Genomic DNA, 16,898 nt, shown 5'->3' with positions numbered 1-16,898 from the left:
AGATGTTATAGCAGGTTAGAGTTACTGCGAAGTACACCAGAAAGTCCTAAAGACAGCGCATCTAAAACTGACTGTGAAATAATTCCTCCAGTTAAGCCTAGTTTATGGTTCTCCGTCAGGTCGACGGCGTACCTACGCCGTAGCTACGCCGTCGACGCAGACCCCTACGCCGTAGCCTGACGCGCACCTCCAAAAAATCCTAACTACGCGTCGCGTTGAAGCGGACCGCAAGCGCTGTGATTGGTCCGCTCAGAACGTAATTTCCGGCAGTTGCTTTTTCCCAGCTTCGACCGGTTTAGTGGTCGTACAGAGCACCTCCGCAAACGTCTTCTCTGTCGCCTGCGCTTCAACATTTGCAATATAAGCATTTGCTCTTCAATATTGATGAGCTCCAACTTTAATGCAGCCGCTCCAACTTGGTCGCCATTGTTTACTGTGACCGGAATTCGGCTATAACCCCTGAAACCACACAGCCACACAGCCACACCCCCCTGGTGGCATGGCGGTTAATTGCAGAGCAACGCGGTCCCTCGACGCAGAACTTCGAATGCTCAACGACGCGTAGGTACGCCGTCGACGTGACGGAGAACCATAAATTAGGCTTTACATTCCTCATGTAAAGTCCATCTGGGACAGTGTTTATATTTCTGTTTCTCGACAGCGTCCCAATAGTGCAAGAAGCAGTCACGAAATTTCACAGGTGTGTAGTTGAGATCAAAATGAAGTTAGGCGTGGTCTGAGAAAAGAGGGGGCAAAGGGCTCATTGCCCTCCACTTAATTTGGAGTCACAAAACTTTGCAGGTGTGTAATTTACATATTAAATTTAAGTTGGTGTGGGTGTGTGGGTGGGTGGTCTGAGTTAAGGGCTCTGGAAGAAGAGGGGGGAGGAAGATGTGAAGGAGCGCCTCAACATAACGCATCTGGTGTGAACCATCGCAACAAGTTTTATGCACTTATTTGTGACATGTACATTCATGTAAAAATTGTCATTGTTTTTAAAATACATGGTGAAAATAAGAAATTCATATTTGTAAAAACGCTTCTTTTCACTTACTAGCAGCTCATTTATTTATTATAATCAGGCATGAAAATCCCTCACCTTTCGGCGAAATTCGCCGTTTTGAAACCAAAATAGGTGACCTACGTGGATCGTGTAGATCCGAAGAGTTTTTGTTTTTGGGAGGGGGGGGGTCAACTGTCCGCCGTTTCTGAGATTGGAGTGGGACACGGAAAAAAAACTGAGGTCGTGATCATCTTCGCAATAGAAGATCTTTGACTGTCGAGTCTTGGCCAATCAGCGTTAAGATGTCTACAGCGGCTTCATTCCCCTCCCACCAGTTTTTTTATGGCAAGCTAGTCAGCTAGCTAACGTTGTTGGAGAGACAGCGAGTGAGATTACTGGCAGCGGAGAGTCCGTGGCAGCGTGTGGCGTCAGACAGGAGAGCGGCGACTCAGCGGCGGCTCAGTTCTACCTACCGACACCGGCGCTAATCAATAGTCAGAGAAAATTCATACAGCAGAAAAATAAGAGCTTCTGGCAAACATTATGTTTCTTGCTCTGAGTGACGTCACACTTTATTTTATTTTTTATAGATTATCGTACAATCTTTCAAAGCATAACAAGAGATGATTAAACATGGGCTTTGGGACTTGTTGGGTTTGGACACATGACATGGCATCAATCAGCATTCAGCCACCAGAATGGACAACACTCAGACGTGTTGAAAATAAATGTGTCTGAGTCCAGTTCGGTCCCAACCAATGTTCCCTCTAATTTTTTTCAGCACTGAGCAAATTCTTTTTTTTTCTGAGCGCACATTTCAGTACTGTGAGTAATTCGCAAACCACGCGACCTGCCGAAAATGACCACAAGCCTGCGTTAGCCATAGGGGATTCAAAGAGATGACAGCAAATGTATCAATATGTATACAAGGTTGATATTTATTCAATATCCTTTATAATGGCTTGACTTTGGGAACATTTTAATGATGGTGTTTTACCAGTTAGTTTAGTTGAACTTAAAGGATCTTTGTTGAACTTCAATAAGGGGAGGTTATGACTGGTTCACTGGTTATGACTGATGATGATGTATATAAAAAAATAAAAGTATCAAAGGTGTTTAGTCATTTCTCATCAGGTACAACATTTAAGTGGAACTTCATTGAAAGAAAAATGCTAATGCAGTGCTTAACAATAATTATAGACCGATTAAATTGACATGGTGTCATTTTTCCTAAAGGTAGCCTATATAAACAATTTAATAACTTCATATTCTTCATATTTAAATATGTCTGAAAGTTTCATCCTAACTGTCAGTTTGGACTATTTCATCTAGCCACTCATATTTGAACGTTAGGCAGACCTTTTTCTGGGGCAACTGCTCTGCCTTTCTTTTCGCCATAGTAGCCTATAACTGCTGGAGCAGGGCCCGCCAAGAGGAGCCTAAACAGCGCCGGCACTAGCTCATGTGGCGCTCTGGGCGAGCTTCACTCCTGGCGCCCGGAGGAGGACAGCGGGGGTGGTGGGTGCTAACGGAGGCCGAGCGATAGCGTAGGTACAGAGAGCGCATGTCGAGAAACGGGACGCTGATTGGCCAAGAAGACTCGACACGTCACATCAAAGATCTTATTATTGTGGAGATGGCTCACTCCTATCTCAGAAACACTGGCGCAAAAAAAAATTTTAACCCCTGAAAAAAAAACGTTTGTGCGGTCTGAAAAATCTATTGCGCGGCCACTTCGACTGGCCTGCGCGGCTGCGCACGCACACGGCTTAGAGGGAACACTGGTCCCAACCCGTAGTCTCCCTCGGCCGTCTAATGTCTTTGGCACTTTGAGGACCTACAGGGAGAAATGAAAGCAGCTATAGGAACAAAGTGGTTCTCAGCCAAGAGCAACACATCAGGGTGGTTAGTAAAGAGTGCTGAGGTCCTGTGGGTGCTGCTGAAGAGCGATAAATGGCATGCACGTCCAGACTGCGCAGTCTGTCGTCTGCTTAAAAGAGGCTGTTGGGAAGCCATGGATACTAAACTGTTTGTTTTGCTCCCCGAAATGTTTCCGTTCCCCCTGTTCGAAACCGCTACGACGACGTCATATTCCAGATTATGTGAACAGGGAGAACATTCATGGACAAACTGGCGTTGTTTCTCACTAGCAGCGGTTTGAAGCGATTATTCAGTATAATGCCCAGCCCAGCTCGTTTAATGAATAATTTGGGCTGTGACTGAGCTCTTCCAGATGGCGCAAATGAAATGCCACCCTTCACATTTCACCAGTTGGGTGAAGTAGTCAAACCAACAGGATGATGGTTATTATTATGAAGGTACTGATGAAGAGCCCACAAAATATCCTTGTGTGGTCGTCCAGTCGAGAGTTATTCAGTGAGATGAGCAAAGCAGTTACTAGACTACCTCAAACTCCTTCTCCCTTCTTGTTTCTTGTATCCACACAGGTAGCAGCGAAACACAACCAAAGGGGCAGTGCTTGCCTCCCCCTCCAGAGGCCACATGGAGCTCCAGCCGTCACACGGGCAGCTGGGAGCAGAGGGGGATTGTGAGATGTCGAGTCTGCTGTTGCCCAGTCCCCAGAGCGAGGCGGTTACCCACGAGATGGAGGAGCTGTCGCTGCAGCCTCTGCCTCCGCTCAATGAACGCAAAAATGGTGAGGAAATACTGCCGAACAAGCCCGTCACGGCATGCTAAGACCGAAGATATATTAAGCAGGCCACCGTGGTGAAAGAGTGACTAAAAGAGATCTATATATAATAACATTATGCTCCTTGCCTGTGTTGCAACTCCTCCTGCATGGTAAGACTTATGGCAGCCCCGTTCTATCCTTAAATTCCCTAGATACTTATATGGCCCACACACTGTTAAATGCATGTACACGTGCACACAGGCACATACTGCATAAATCAACTGTTAAGTTCACATCGGGCCATAAAAGTGAGTGAAACTTCCATCAGCTTTTTTCTTTTGTGCAGTGCGCAACATTATTTCAACAACAAAATGATCTTCATCATGCGAGCCAGCCGGCATGTTGGCTTCTCATTAAACTCACGATGTTGGTGGTGTTCTGGCAGCCACATAGGACTGACTCAGACACGGGTGGATGGATATACGATTACCGGGCTTTAGGAGTGGGGTAGAGCCACTGCTGCCTTTGCCAGTTCCTAATCATGGCTTAGACGGTTTAGGGAGATCAGTTCAGTGCAGCCACTGTGATATTGGTCACCATACTTCTAAAAATCTAAATTGTCAAGATACAGTCCCCAAAACGCAGAGTGTTCCGCCAGAGCTGTGGATTAAACACTTTTTGGATAGTTGTGGGATTTTGTGCTTTCGTGCACGGAGGCTTCTGCCGTCTGCAGGAGAGCGCAATAAAAATGACTCCACGGTGGAACATTTCTGTGGAATGTCAACAGTAGCGGCACTCATCATCTTGGCTTTTTGTCATTTCCCTTCCAGTGAGAACACACACCTCATGCTTTCTACACCTCTGAGCCTTCGCCAACCGCAGAATACGCCTCTCACATATTGGTTTTAACATGCAGGTGTTAATCTGTCTACTATGGTGACAGGTCTGAGTGTCTAAGACCAATTTAGTTGTGTACAGCAGGAGGCTGTACGGAGAGAGAGAGAGAGAGAGAGAGAGAGAGAGAGAGAGAGAGAGAGAGAGAGAGAGAGAGAGAGAGAGAGAGAGAGAGAGAGAGAGAGAGAGAGAGAGAGAGAGAGAGAGAGAGAGAGAGAGAGAGAGAGAGAGAGAGAGAGAGAGAGAGAGAGAGAGAGAGAGAGAGAGAATACCTGCTCTGCCAGAAGAGAACTCAAGACTCAGGGTTAGGTTTTTTTATTTTTTTTGCCGTCATCAATAATAATATTGATTTCACACAATAGGCTAAGACGATAAAGAAGTGCACTGCAGAAAAGATAGCAACAAGTTTTTGACTAAAATGGGATCTCCAAATGATTACGAGTTACTTCCCAAAGTAGGAGGCCAACTTACATCCGCAGCATTTCGAGACGTTTATAAATAGAGAATGTTGTCTGTAATTAATTAAAGTTATTTGTGGCGAGAGTTTAAACGAGACACGTAGAATGAAATGTTAAATATCACAATTTTAAGCTTAGTTGCGGTTGCTTTTTCTGACGTCAGCGTTCCTCACACATGATGTGTTCGAGGACCGTCGGAAAGATGAAAATCTGCCGATAATGACTGTGGAACGAGTGCATTCTGTCATATGCCATTAGTGCTCCAGAAATAAAGAGGAAGAACGACAAATAAAGACAAAAATTATGCAAAATCCACTGGAGCTATCGGCCACAGCATGTATATGCGCTGCCGTTGCTTCTTGTTTTCCGGACTTTATGCTAAACTATGAAGGCTGGTCTCAGCTAGCTGGCTGCTCTCTCTCCTTCACATTGGCCAGATTTGATTTGGTGTCCATCTTCCCATCTCAGGATCAACAGGAAAACAAATAAGTGTATTTCCAAAAAATGTCAAAACTATTCCTTACTATGTCAATATACATGTCACTTTTGGTTCTTTTTATGCCACTTGTTTTTTGTTTCCCACATGTCATCAGCTATATTTTGCCGTGTCTTTAGTTATATATTATATGAAACCCTCTAAATCTACCTCGCGATTAAATTAACAGTTTCACTTGTTAAATGCACATGTTCATGCTAGCCTGTGATTGCTGCATTGACCTGCTGCCTGCCTGCCTGTCACTGTGTGCGTCAACAGCTCAGTCATGTCATCCACCTCTATCCTCCGTCTGCTTAGTTCACAGGTCAACATGTGCTTGTCAGGCTGAGCAGCATTTCCCGTAGGAATGTAGGACAATGCCACTGACTGGAAGTCTATATATATCACCTTAAGCTAACATGCCTTCTCTGCATGTCTTTCTCCAACTATTTACTGAGTATAGCTGGGGTCCAAATCGTTGGTTGTTTTTTCCAGAACTAAAATAATCTCTCGAATTGCCGCCGATCATCAATTTTATGTAACCACCGTTGGTCGTTATGAAAATAAAAACGATCGCCCAACCCTAGTCTGACTTGTTCATTTCTTTCAGAGATTCAAAGCCTCTTTCCAACGAGCCCTGCAAAATGTCTGTAAGAACAGGAGCCTGAGTTGATTATCTGTTAACTCTTTCTGTAATTGTTTAACTTCAGCCCTAGTTGGAATGAAACCTGCTGTGTGCCATGTATGCAAAAGGTTATGACATATTGATGCATGGCAGTTTTGCATAGCCACCAAAGTGATGCAATCCATGGTCAGTGACAGACCCAGAGAGTTGCACCCAGTTTATGTTTATCACCAAAGAGATGTAGGAGATTAAAATGTGAAGTTGGTTCAGCCACCTGTTTCCTGTTGGACCAAGAGAGCTAGCATTTCCCTCTATGTTTGACGCATCCCTTCCTGTGAATAGAGAAGTCTCTGTACTCGTAGTCGGTATTTAATTTGTGCAAATCTACAACCCCTCCTCCCTAACGTGACACATCCACATGTTGTAGCCCCGCTAACAAAGCAACACTAAAGCTATACAACACTTGTATTCTTTTCAGTTGTTTTTATCCTTAGTCAGTGCTGATTAAGACTCTTGTTCCAAGGAACCAGTGTGTGTTGGGATTGCGTACAGCCAGAAAACAAGGCATCCCAAACTGGCTGAGCGAGAGAGGGAAGTAAAGTTGGCTGGTAGGAAGGGGTTGTAGCGCTGCTGTAGAAAAAAGAAAAAAGTTGGGGAGGAGTGCAAGTCGGGGCTAATGCTGCTTCTCTAATTCTTAGAAGCTGTAGATTCCTACCATTCGGCTGATCATGTTGCACCGCGGCTACGAGAGGATATGACTACGAGTTACATATTTTAGGCTTTAATACAAGGCTGTCACCTTGGGATCAAATGGCTTAATCACTCGGTTGTATTTTGGACTGCTCTATAGGCCAGGACACTCAGACAATGGCCTATATGGAGGTAGAGACCCCCACTGACCGCTGCACTAGGTTCAGAGCAGGTGAGCACTCCTCTTCTTTGTTGTTCTCATGCTAATTCCTCAACTCAAGTAGGCATATGCTGTTGCAGGCTTGTCCAGGTGTTCTGGAAGTGGGTTAATAAAAATGATCACTTAAATGTCCACCTTTTTGTTAACAAATGGAAATAAAGGGGTGGAATAAATGATAATGAACTTGTATCTAATATTTTTGTGCCGGCTATCTGTCTTTTGCTTCTTGTGCCGCTGTTTTGATTTTGTAGCAGTGGTCCAAACGTACACGGCATGTAAAATGTCATACCCTGGTGAACATGCTTATGGAGAAACGGAACATCACATCCTGAAACGGCTACTGAGGACTTGCACTAGGTCGCCCTCAGGAGTGAAGTTATGTAAAGTCCCACAGGATAAGACTGCCTGAAGTCTCCTCTTCTGTCTTGTATTGCCGACACAGGAATAGCTCGTATAGTTTTGCCACACTACCATGCACTTATGGTTGTAACCAATGTTTATAGAAATGGAGGTCGACTGGCAGGATTACTTGCGTCCTGAATGCAAAACGCCACCTATAGAACTATGTTATTATATATTGTCAACCTAATGACTGGACAGGATATGAGTGATGTATCAGGGTTGAGGAGAGGTTAATATGTAGTTACCTTCTCAGATTGATGTCATTTACTTCCCTGTTTTATTTTCCCTTTTTATTTGTATACAATACCTCATCTGTTGTTCTTCTGTCTACTTCACAAATTTTTCTTCTCGCGTTTTTCTACTTGTACTTGTATTACATGTATTTATATTGCACTCAAAATCACATTTTCTTCTTTCATAATATTTTATTTGTTTGCAGTCCTGCAGTTGAGGCTTCAGCAAAGGCGAACCCGGGAGCAGCTGGCGGACCAGGGCATCATGCCACGTGAGTATCGGCAGCACTGCCAGGTGTCACTCACTGAAAAGCTGATGTGGTGTGTGCAGATGTATGATAAGCAAACTTGGATCCTGATGGCTGAGATAATAAATCGGTTTGGGTTTGCCCTTTTCCAGATCGAAAATTGTGCTCAGACTTGTGCATTTATCTATTCTGTTGCAGCTCTGAAGAGCCCGGCAGCTTTCCATGGGCAGATTCGCAGCTTGGAGAGAGCCAGGGTATGTTGGAAATAAAGTGCTAACTGTGGACTTGAGAAGCGGAGGAAATACTCTCAGGGACTGTTGTGTGGCATGAACATTTAGACAATTAACTGACTGTCTGTCTCTCTCTTTAGACTGAAAATTTCCTCAAGCACAAGATCCGCAGTCGTCCAGAGAGAGCAGAGCTGGTCAGGATGCACATCCTGCAAGGTACTGGCGATCCTCTGGTTCTCACTACAAACACTGTACTGTCAATTGTTCCATGTGGCCTTTTTTTAAAGCATCGTAGAATTACAATTGGCACCAGACACGATGCAATAAACAAACCAATATTTTTCTAGCCAGCACTGCAAACAAGAAATCTTCAAGCTGGTATTTTTTGCAGTGACATCATTTCTGTTCCTCAGAGACCGGAGCAGAACCCTCATTACAGGCCACTCAGATGAGACTGAAGAGGGCGCGACTGGCCGACAACCTGAACGAGAAGATCGCCCAGAGACCCGGCCCCTTGGAGCTGGTGGAGAAAAACATCCTGCCTGTGGACTCCAACGTTAAACAGGCGATCATCGGTGAGGGGCAGAGAAACGGTGATGATAAAACCATTAATGTTGCCATATTAGACAGCCAGTGCTTTTTAGAGCCTAGCTGGACACTATCAGGAAGAAGACGCCGTCAATCGGCTGTGCGTCACGTTGTGCATTACTTGCACAGAGATACAAAACACTGAGTGATTGAGTGCTGGACTTTTTTTCGTTGTCTGTCAGTGGGTGAGGTGAATTATCCGAAGGTGTTGGACGAAGACAGCTGCGATGCCCTGTCCCCAGAGCATCCAGCCAGCCAGGAGCCTCAGAGCTGTGTCCTCTCTCCCGCGGAGAGCAAAGTGCCAGAGACGCCTTCTCTAGTGCCAGAGACGCCTTCTCTAGTGCCAGAGACACCTTCTCTAGTCCCAGCAACACCAACACCCAACACCCTGCTGCAGGTCAGATCCTGGACTAGTAAAACAAGTGATTGTGTATGCCTGCCCTAATAACCCCAGGTCTTCAAACATAAGTGTTTATTAGAGGTTCAGTGTTTGCTTTGCAGTTATTGGTGTCTTTTTTTGTTCTGCTTCCCTAGATCTTCCCATTTGCTACACAAGCAGCAACAGACTTTGTGAAAGTGATCTCTGTGATTGAACAGCCTGCCAGCCGCCCAGCGGTCACTCCTGCACAGCCGGTCACCACATCTGCTCCCGTAAAACCAGGCCCAACGCTGGTGAAAGTAAGAGCATTTATTGCCACCGCTAAATGTAATATATTTCTGTATTATTTGAATACTGCTGGACCAATAGTACGTTTTTTTTTGGGGGGGGGGTTCTCCCACAACAGCAAAGTCAGCAGAAGTCGCCCTCAGAGAAGAGCCGCAGTAAGAAGAGCAAAGAGCTCAAGTCCCGGGTGAAAAAGCTCAAGTACCACCAGTATGTTCCCCCAGACCAGAAGCTGGAGGCCAGTGAAACACCCATGGACTCCTCTTACGCCCGACTGCTGCAGCAACAGCAGCTGTTCCTCCAGCTGCAGATCCTGAGCCAGCAACAGCAGCATTACAACTACCAGACTATATTACCGGCACCACTCAAGTACGTATATAAAACATTGGAACTAGCAATAGCAATATGGTAATTGCATTGTTTTATTTTGGTTTTTGGTTTATCTCCATAACTTGTATCTGAAAAACAAGCCAAGTACTGTTGTTTTCAAAGACCCAGAGGGCCATTAGCTGGTTTCCAATAACAACTCTGCATCTAATCGTATTAATAACTACCAAGATGTTGCTTCACCAGCTGCTGGTTTCATAAATGTCCCACAGCCACGGCATGACCAAGCTCCCTTTTAAACTACAGTACTGTGGTTTGGTTGACTGGCTTTGTTAGTGAGGCGCAGGATGGATGGTCTGTTCATACTGGGAACAGATAGGGGATTAGGGGTTAAGTGTCTTACTCAAGGACACAACAACGTGGACTAGCAGAGCCGGGGCTCGAACCACTGATCCTCTGATTGAAAGAGGGACATGCTAACCACTGAGCTACAGTCGCCCTAATTCTTTCTCTTAGCTCTCCATTAATACTCCTTTGCCCACCTCCCCTTCCTCTATTCTGTTTCTCATTCAAGTACTGTGAATTATTTTTGGATCGACAATGACCTCATGTTTTTGTGTCTCATTCTCACTGAAGGCCTGTAACTGAGGGTCAGAGCGGTAGCGCTGGGAGCCTGCCAACCTCCATTATGGTGTCTTTGCCCACTGCACCTCCACCTCCCTGTGTAACTCCGGCTCTGACTCGTACAAACAACTCGCTCTCAAACCGCAAACCAGGAGTCTTGCCTGCCAATCTGGAGGAGATGAAGGTATTTGGAAACCCACGGTTACCAGCAAACCCCTTACCCTTGTAGCTTGCAATGGCAGACCCCAGCAGCTTTAAAGTTATGATTGTAGCCTAAAAATAGAAATTGCCGTTTTCTTACGCCGACTCTAAACTTGAAACATCTTGAAATTGATCTCTGTTGAGATATTATTACATAGCCAGTAGTAGGACTGTTTTTGTAGAAATCTGATAACCTCTCATAAGATCAAACAAGGTTTTGTTTATTAATCAGTTTGATAAAACAAAGATAACTTGAGGGCGTAGACTTAATATTTTTCAACTCAAAATTTTGTTTTTCAAAGTTGCATTATCTTAAACTAAAAAACAATAAAATCAGCCTGAGATGCAGCTGGCCTTGCTCTGTCCAATGGTAGTTAAGTCTGCCTAACAGCACCTCTCAAGCTATTTAACACACATTAATTATATAGACATATACTGTACAGTATCTTTCTGTTTAATTTGTGTACAAGTTGTGGTTTTATTTGTGATTATGTACATATTTGACTTGTCTTGGTGACGTTTGCTCAACTGATGGATGGCAGATTATTTATATTGTAAAATTTGAACTGAGCAAGGCTGTCTTGTTTTCCCCTGCTTCCAGTCTTTGTGCTAAGATAATCGGCATCAGCTGCACTCCTCCAGCACAAGTCCAAAATTGTTTATGTGATCATGTTTGTCTTTGTCTAGGTGGCTGAACTAAAACTGGAGCTAAAGCTGCGTGGTCTCCCTGTGTCGGGAACAAAGACGGATCTGATGGAAAGACTCAAGCCTTTCCAGGAACACTGCACCTCGGCTCCTACCGCCATTACTGTCCCTGCCGTCACCCTCTCCTCCATGTCCATGGACGTCACCACTGGCAGCCCTGCCATAGTCCTTCCAGTCCAGCAGGTGGCTCCAGAGAACATGAACCCTACACCGCCGGTCTCGCCAATTCCCACTGATCGCTCAACCCTTCAGCAGGATCTAAGCATGTCTGACGCTCTGTCTGAAATGGTGAGCTCTGGCTGGGCAGGTTCGCAGTCCTCACCTCTCTCGTCTTTTCAAGTCCCGGAGGAAAAGGACAGGCGGCTCCATGAAAAGGAGCAGCAGATCGTGGAGTTGATGAAGAAGCTGGAGCAGGAGCAGAGGTTGGTGGAGGAGCTGAAGATGCAGCTGGAGGTGGAGAAGAGAGGCCAGGGTGGCTGCACCGCTGACTCTGCTTCTCCAAAACTCAATTCTGTACCTGCCATCAACCCTGTTCTTACTGCCCTGAGCTCAAATGTAGTAAAAATGGAGGGTGCAGTCCTGTCAAACTGTTCATCCTCTGCTGGTACAATCCCCAACACTATGCTTGGCTCCCAGGCTCTCTCCCCCATGCCAACAGTAGTCAAGTTGGAGGATGTGACCATTTCTTCTGGCAAGCCTCTTCAGCTCCAGACCCAAACCCAGATTATTACCAAGATCCAGCCCCAAATAATCAACAGCCCTCACCTCCTCTCCCAGTCACAAAGAAGTCCCAAACTCCAGACCCAGCCCCAGTCCCAACCTGCAGCCACAAGCCTGCAGCAGTTCTTCATCAGCCACACTGGCGGGGTGTCCCAGGTGCTGGGTCGGCCTCAGACCTTGTTAACCACCACAGGACAAGGTGGGAGGATCCTCCTACCAGTCTCGCTACCAAACAGTGCTACAGCAATCCAGCTGCCAAACACCAATGTTAGCCTGCAGGTAAGGTTGCTAAAAAGTGACCTAGTATGTTGTAGTGTCTGTTAGAATAGTGTTAGTTCCCTTGCTTCCTCTAGGGGTCTGTGTCCTTATGAGTTATGATTACTTTATTTAAGAATATTTCATTGTTTCATTGTCACCAAAAAAAATGATGTTCACTAAAGAAAGATGTGTCTTATTTGTGATTAACAATATGTAATGTAATGTGATCCCAGTGTGTTTTAGTACCTTTTTATCCAGTTTTAAGAATATTTTAATGATTATTTGCATAATATTGTGAATCAAAATGAATTTGGCCGTGATAATTCTGACTTCACGCCTAGTGAGAGCTACGAAGGTGCATGTCCCTCATCCCATTTGCTGTATTTCCAGTTCCTTCTTTAAGACAACACTGATCTTTCTGAACCTGCCTTGTGTCTGGACAGACTCTGACTATGTGCAATAACACGACTGGTTTGGAGAACCAGACTCGGCCTGAGATGAATCCACAGTGTTTCCTGAGAAGTACCCCGGAGAACAGAGTCTCTCCCCGAGCTTCACCCAACCATCGCATCTCCAACGGACGCCTCAATAAGGTATCGATGCTGAGTAATCCCAGAGCGGAGTGTTGTCAGGTTAGGTTCAGACCATCCTGCTAACTGGGTGCTCTTTGAGAGAGTAGTAGTGTTTGTAGTAGTGTTTTAATTCAGCTATCACACACAATACAATAAGTATTACTTATATTAGGGCTGTGCGGTATACCGGTTTCAGTTTTTCCGTACGGTATGAATTTTTCACATACCGTCATACCGGTCGTCGCTGTTTGGCAGGCAACAACATTTAATGTTCACAGCTTGAAGCTGAAGGAGCAGCGGACCGAGCTACTTACGTCTCATGTTAACTCCCGTGACTCATGGTGTGCAAGAAATGACATCGCCAAAATGCATGCTGGGTAAATGTCCCACACAGGAAGACTTTTCTTGTGCAGGAAGAAGTCTTTTCCTGTGCAGCTAAGTGGGCGGGCGTTACCCATCATGCATTTTGGCGATGTCATTTTTTTCAAACCATGAGTCAACTTCTATCTATGAGACGTAAGTAGTTCAGACCGCTATACACATATCTGTGACTGTAAACATTAAATGTTGCTGCCGGCCGAAGAATGACAATAGTCGTTACGGCCGCGCATGCGCCACTAGTATCAAGGGATTCCCCTGGGTCCTAAATCCCGCCATGTTTAGCTCCCTATGTACAATCAAAACAGCTGCTGGCCAGTTGCGAGCAAGTGGTAAATAACGATGGCGGTGGCGGTCCTTTTCGGCGTCAATAAGTTAATGTGTTTTTTTGGGGGGGAAAATACCGTGAAACCACCAGAATCTTACAAAATACCGTGATATGAATTTTTGGCCATACCGCCCAGCCCTAACTTATATACAATATAGTATACAATATGATAGAAAAGGCATAGGCAGAAGCATAATGCTTTTATATTCCTAACCTACATTCTAATTTGACGGTTCTTAATTCTGCCCATATTTCCTCCGTCTCTCTCCCTCATCAGTCACCTTCTCCCCAGCCTACCTTCATCCTTCAACCCACCTCCCTGGTTGCTCAGCCTCCCAAGGCAAGAGAGCCCCCCCGCTATGAGGAGGCTATCAAGCAGAGCCGCAACCTGCACGTCAACAGTGTTTCACAGGTGAGATACGCGCCAGCCATAGTCAAAGTACAGAATACAAACTTTTTTCCGTTTTGGCTTTTGATGAGCAGCCTTCAGTCGCTTCACCTTGTTGACCGTCTTTTCAGGTTCCCACAGCAACCAGCCAACAAATGGATGACTTGTTCGACATCCTCATAGAGAGTGGAGGTAAAGACAGTCACACCTGGGGACTTGGAAACATTAAGTCCACAGGCACTGCCAAAATCAACACGCAACATTTAAATCAGCTAAAAGTTATGGATAACATGTCAAACAGCTTTGTTAAGGAATAGAGTTGACAGAGTAAGTTGAAACAAATAGTTGAAATATTCAGCTTCTGCCACTTACAACATATGCAAACAATTACATGAAAAACATAATTGTAATTATTCACTTTGATATAATTAGTGTTAGTATCAAGTTCACTTCGATCAATTTATCAACGTTTATGATGTCCATCAAGGGGTTTATTAGCTGCTAACACTAAAAAAGTTGTCAGTGTCCAACTGTGAAGAAAAGTTAAACATTTTGATTTTCTTCGGGGGTTTTTAAGTCTCTGTCAGTACCGGTGTCAATCCCTCCGTGGTTAAACACTCATAATAATCTGTGTTTTTTTTTCCAGAAATCACTCCATTTGTCCAGCAGGACCCTCATGTGTCTCACAATAAGACCCTCCCAGTCACAGCAAGCATCTCGACCCTGCCAGTCAACACCGCTCTCTCCAGGCCGCCTCCACAGATCCAGTTGGCCCCTCCGCCCACCCTGAGCCTCATCGGCCCCGGCCTGTGCGGCCTATCCAGCCTCTCCTCGCTTGCTACAGACAATCAGCTGGAGGCCTTTCTCGAGGGCACCCTGGCTGACGCGGCACCAACGTCAGACCCGCGCACACGGGGCCTGATGGAGGAGCTGCAGGCCCAGCTGATGGAACAGCAGCGCTACTCACCCATGGACACATCCGACTTGTCCTTCTGCGATTCTTCATCGCCCTCGTCGCTCAACATGGGCCTGTCTGACCCAGGCCTGGACAATATGGAGTGGCTGGACCTCACCATGCCACCGGGTCCTGCTGGTGCACTCACACCTCTGGGAATCCCAACAGACTTCCTGGATACACAAGACCTGCAGCTGCACTGGGATTGACGGTCGGATGGATGGGTGAAGGAAGAGAAGAGGAAAGGGATCGACAGCCTTGCAAAGAGGTTGAGTTCCAACAAGGAGAAAACATGGCATTTTGTGCCAAACCACTCTCACTAGTACATCACACCACCATATTCCCACTTTACTACAGTGAAAAGGTGACAGTGCACTGATTTCAAGTTGAACTACAAGCAGGAGTTTGCACAGCTTTAAAAAAGGGCCTCATATGGCTGAACAGCCAGAATAACATCATCACTGAGGCAAGAGCGCCGATCATATCAGTGGTGAAGGGATTTTAAAAACGACTTTAACAGTGGCTGATGTCACGATCACTTAAAGAGACGAGATGGAGCAAAGTTAATTCTAATAGCATCGACTGTTTGTAAATACTCTTTAAACCACACTAAAACGACTTAACTTGAACGAAGAATGGCATTGATGGCTGATAGCATCGACTGGTGGTCTTTCAGTGTGAACACTGCATCTATTTTACCGTGTAAGCACAGTAACGGAATGTGAAATGGTGGGATGTGTGTTCCACTGGAGCACAGTCTAGCTTATAAATGCTGGTTATTACAACACAATAAATGTGTCGCTCTAAATGACAGCTCACAGGCTGCAGAAATAATCTAGTTGTAATAAAAAAACAAAATTTAATTTATAGTCTCAAAACAATACATTTGAGGCTTGGCCTGGGACGTCAGTGCCGCCTCAGCTACTGACCACTCCACCAGAACACTAAACTAGTTTCAGTCTGTTTGTTCCTTTTTAAAGGAAGACACACATGCTCAGTCAGTCATTGCAACGTTTTAAAGGGGTTGCTAACTGATAGGAGGTCAAGCCTCTGTTCACTGGTCCAGTCTACCACGTACTGTACATTACATGTATGCTGACTGATCTGATACGTTGTATCAAACGCGACTGTTTTCTTCTGACCTTTCATGACCCCGCGGTCAGGCTGACGAACCAATGACTCTAAAGAACAAAGACTTCACTTCGGTCGCATGGCGAGAGGGGGAGGCTCCTCCGTCTACGTGAGAGCTATGCACTTGAGAGGGGGAGAGACCTGGCGATGCGCCTCACTCACCTCAGAACAAAGGGAATGCAAACTTTGCATAGCCAAGGGGATCATTACTATGAAGGGATCAATATGATTGTGATCGACTTCAAGATCATGTGGACAATTGCTCCAGAGATACTGCAGTTGTCCAAGTATCTTACTTTGAATGTAATTTTAGAAGAAGAAAAAAATGAGACTTTACTCAAAGTTGGCAGCTTTTTTTTCTTTTTCTGATGGTAAACTGACATAAAATGGTAGAAAGGGAACAACTAGTGTGTGTGCGTGTGCGTGTGTGCGCGCCCATTAATTGAGTGACCAACCATCATTTGGATAAATCAGAATACTCTTCGTAAAGGCTGTACCAAATTGTTTAAAGTTTCATTCATAATGTCGACGTTCAAATTCTTTCAGCTGTATTTCTACATAGCTGCAGACAAAGATTAGGCTGCGCTAACATTATCATTATGGCCTGCTATGTGTAGAATTAGATTCCACCGGTGGCTGCATAGGATTGTTTCCAACTCGTGTGATCCAGACAGCATTGTTAAGTCAGAAAATCGTTAATTAAACATGAAACATTTATTTGAAATAAAAGGTGAATGTAATAACATAAAAAAGGCGTTGAGCCATTCAAAACCATTTCCACTGTGGTCTAAAACACTTTACTCTCCCGGACTCACCTTTTATTTATGGGGCGGTCTGGCAGTAATCTTACAGAACCTTAAACTCATTTAAGGTTATATAACCACAATGTTATTCCTTTAAAGCTTCATTCCAAAACCTCAAAGACATTCAGTCCAGCCCGATTCTAAAG

At 45.0% G+C, this 16,898-nt stretch overlaps 1 protein-coding gene across 1 annotated transcript; it reads left to right on the top strand.

The window, feature by feature from the left end:
* Window positions 1–3,505: 3,505 nt before the first annotated feature.
* Window positions 3,506–15,711, top strand: mrtfba (myocardin related transcription factor Ba; the record flags this gene model as incomplete). Its single annotated transcript, XM_079237622.1, has 14 exons — window positions 3,506–3,659; window positions 7,839–7,904; window positions 8,079–8,134; window positions 8,251–8,326; window positions 8,524–8,685; window positions 8,881–9,095; window positions 9,233–9,376; window positions 9,484–9,731; window positions 10,326–10,497; window positions 11,202–12,218; window positions 12,641–12,790; window positions 13,753–13,887; window positions 13,995–14,055; window positions 14,510–15,711. The coding sequence occupies 14 exons, from the start codon at window positions 3,506–3,508 to the stop codon at window positions 15,025–15,027; spliced, it is 3,174 nt and encodes a 1,057-aa protein (XP_079093748.1). The 3' UTR covers window positions 15,028–15,711.
* Between the last annotated feature and the right edge of the window lie 1,187 nt (window positions 15,712–16,898).

Source organism: Taurulus bubalis (genome assembly GCF_910589615.1).
Source record: "Taurulus bubalis genome assembly, chromosome: 2".
Classification (NCBI taxonomy): Eukaryota; Metazoa; Chordata; class Actinopteri; order Perciformes; family Cottidae; genus Taurulus; species Taurulus bubalis.
This window is presented reverse-complemented; position numbering and strand designations above follow the sequence as displayed.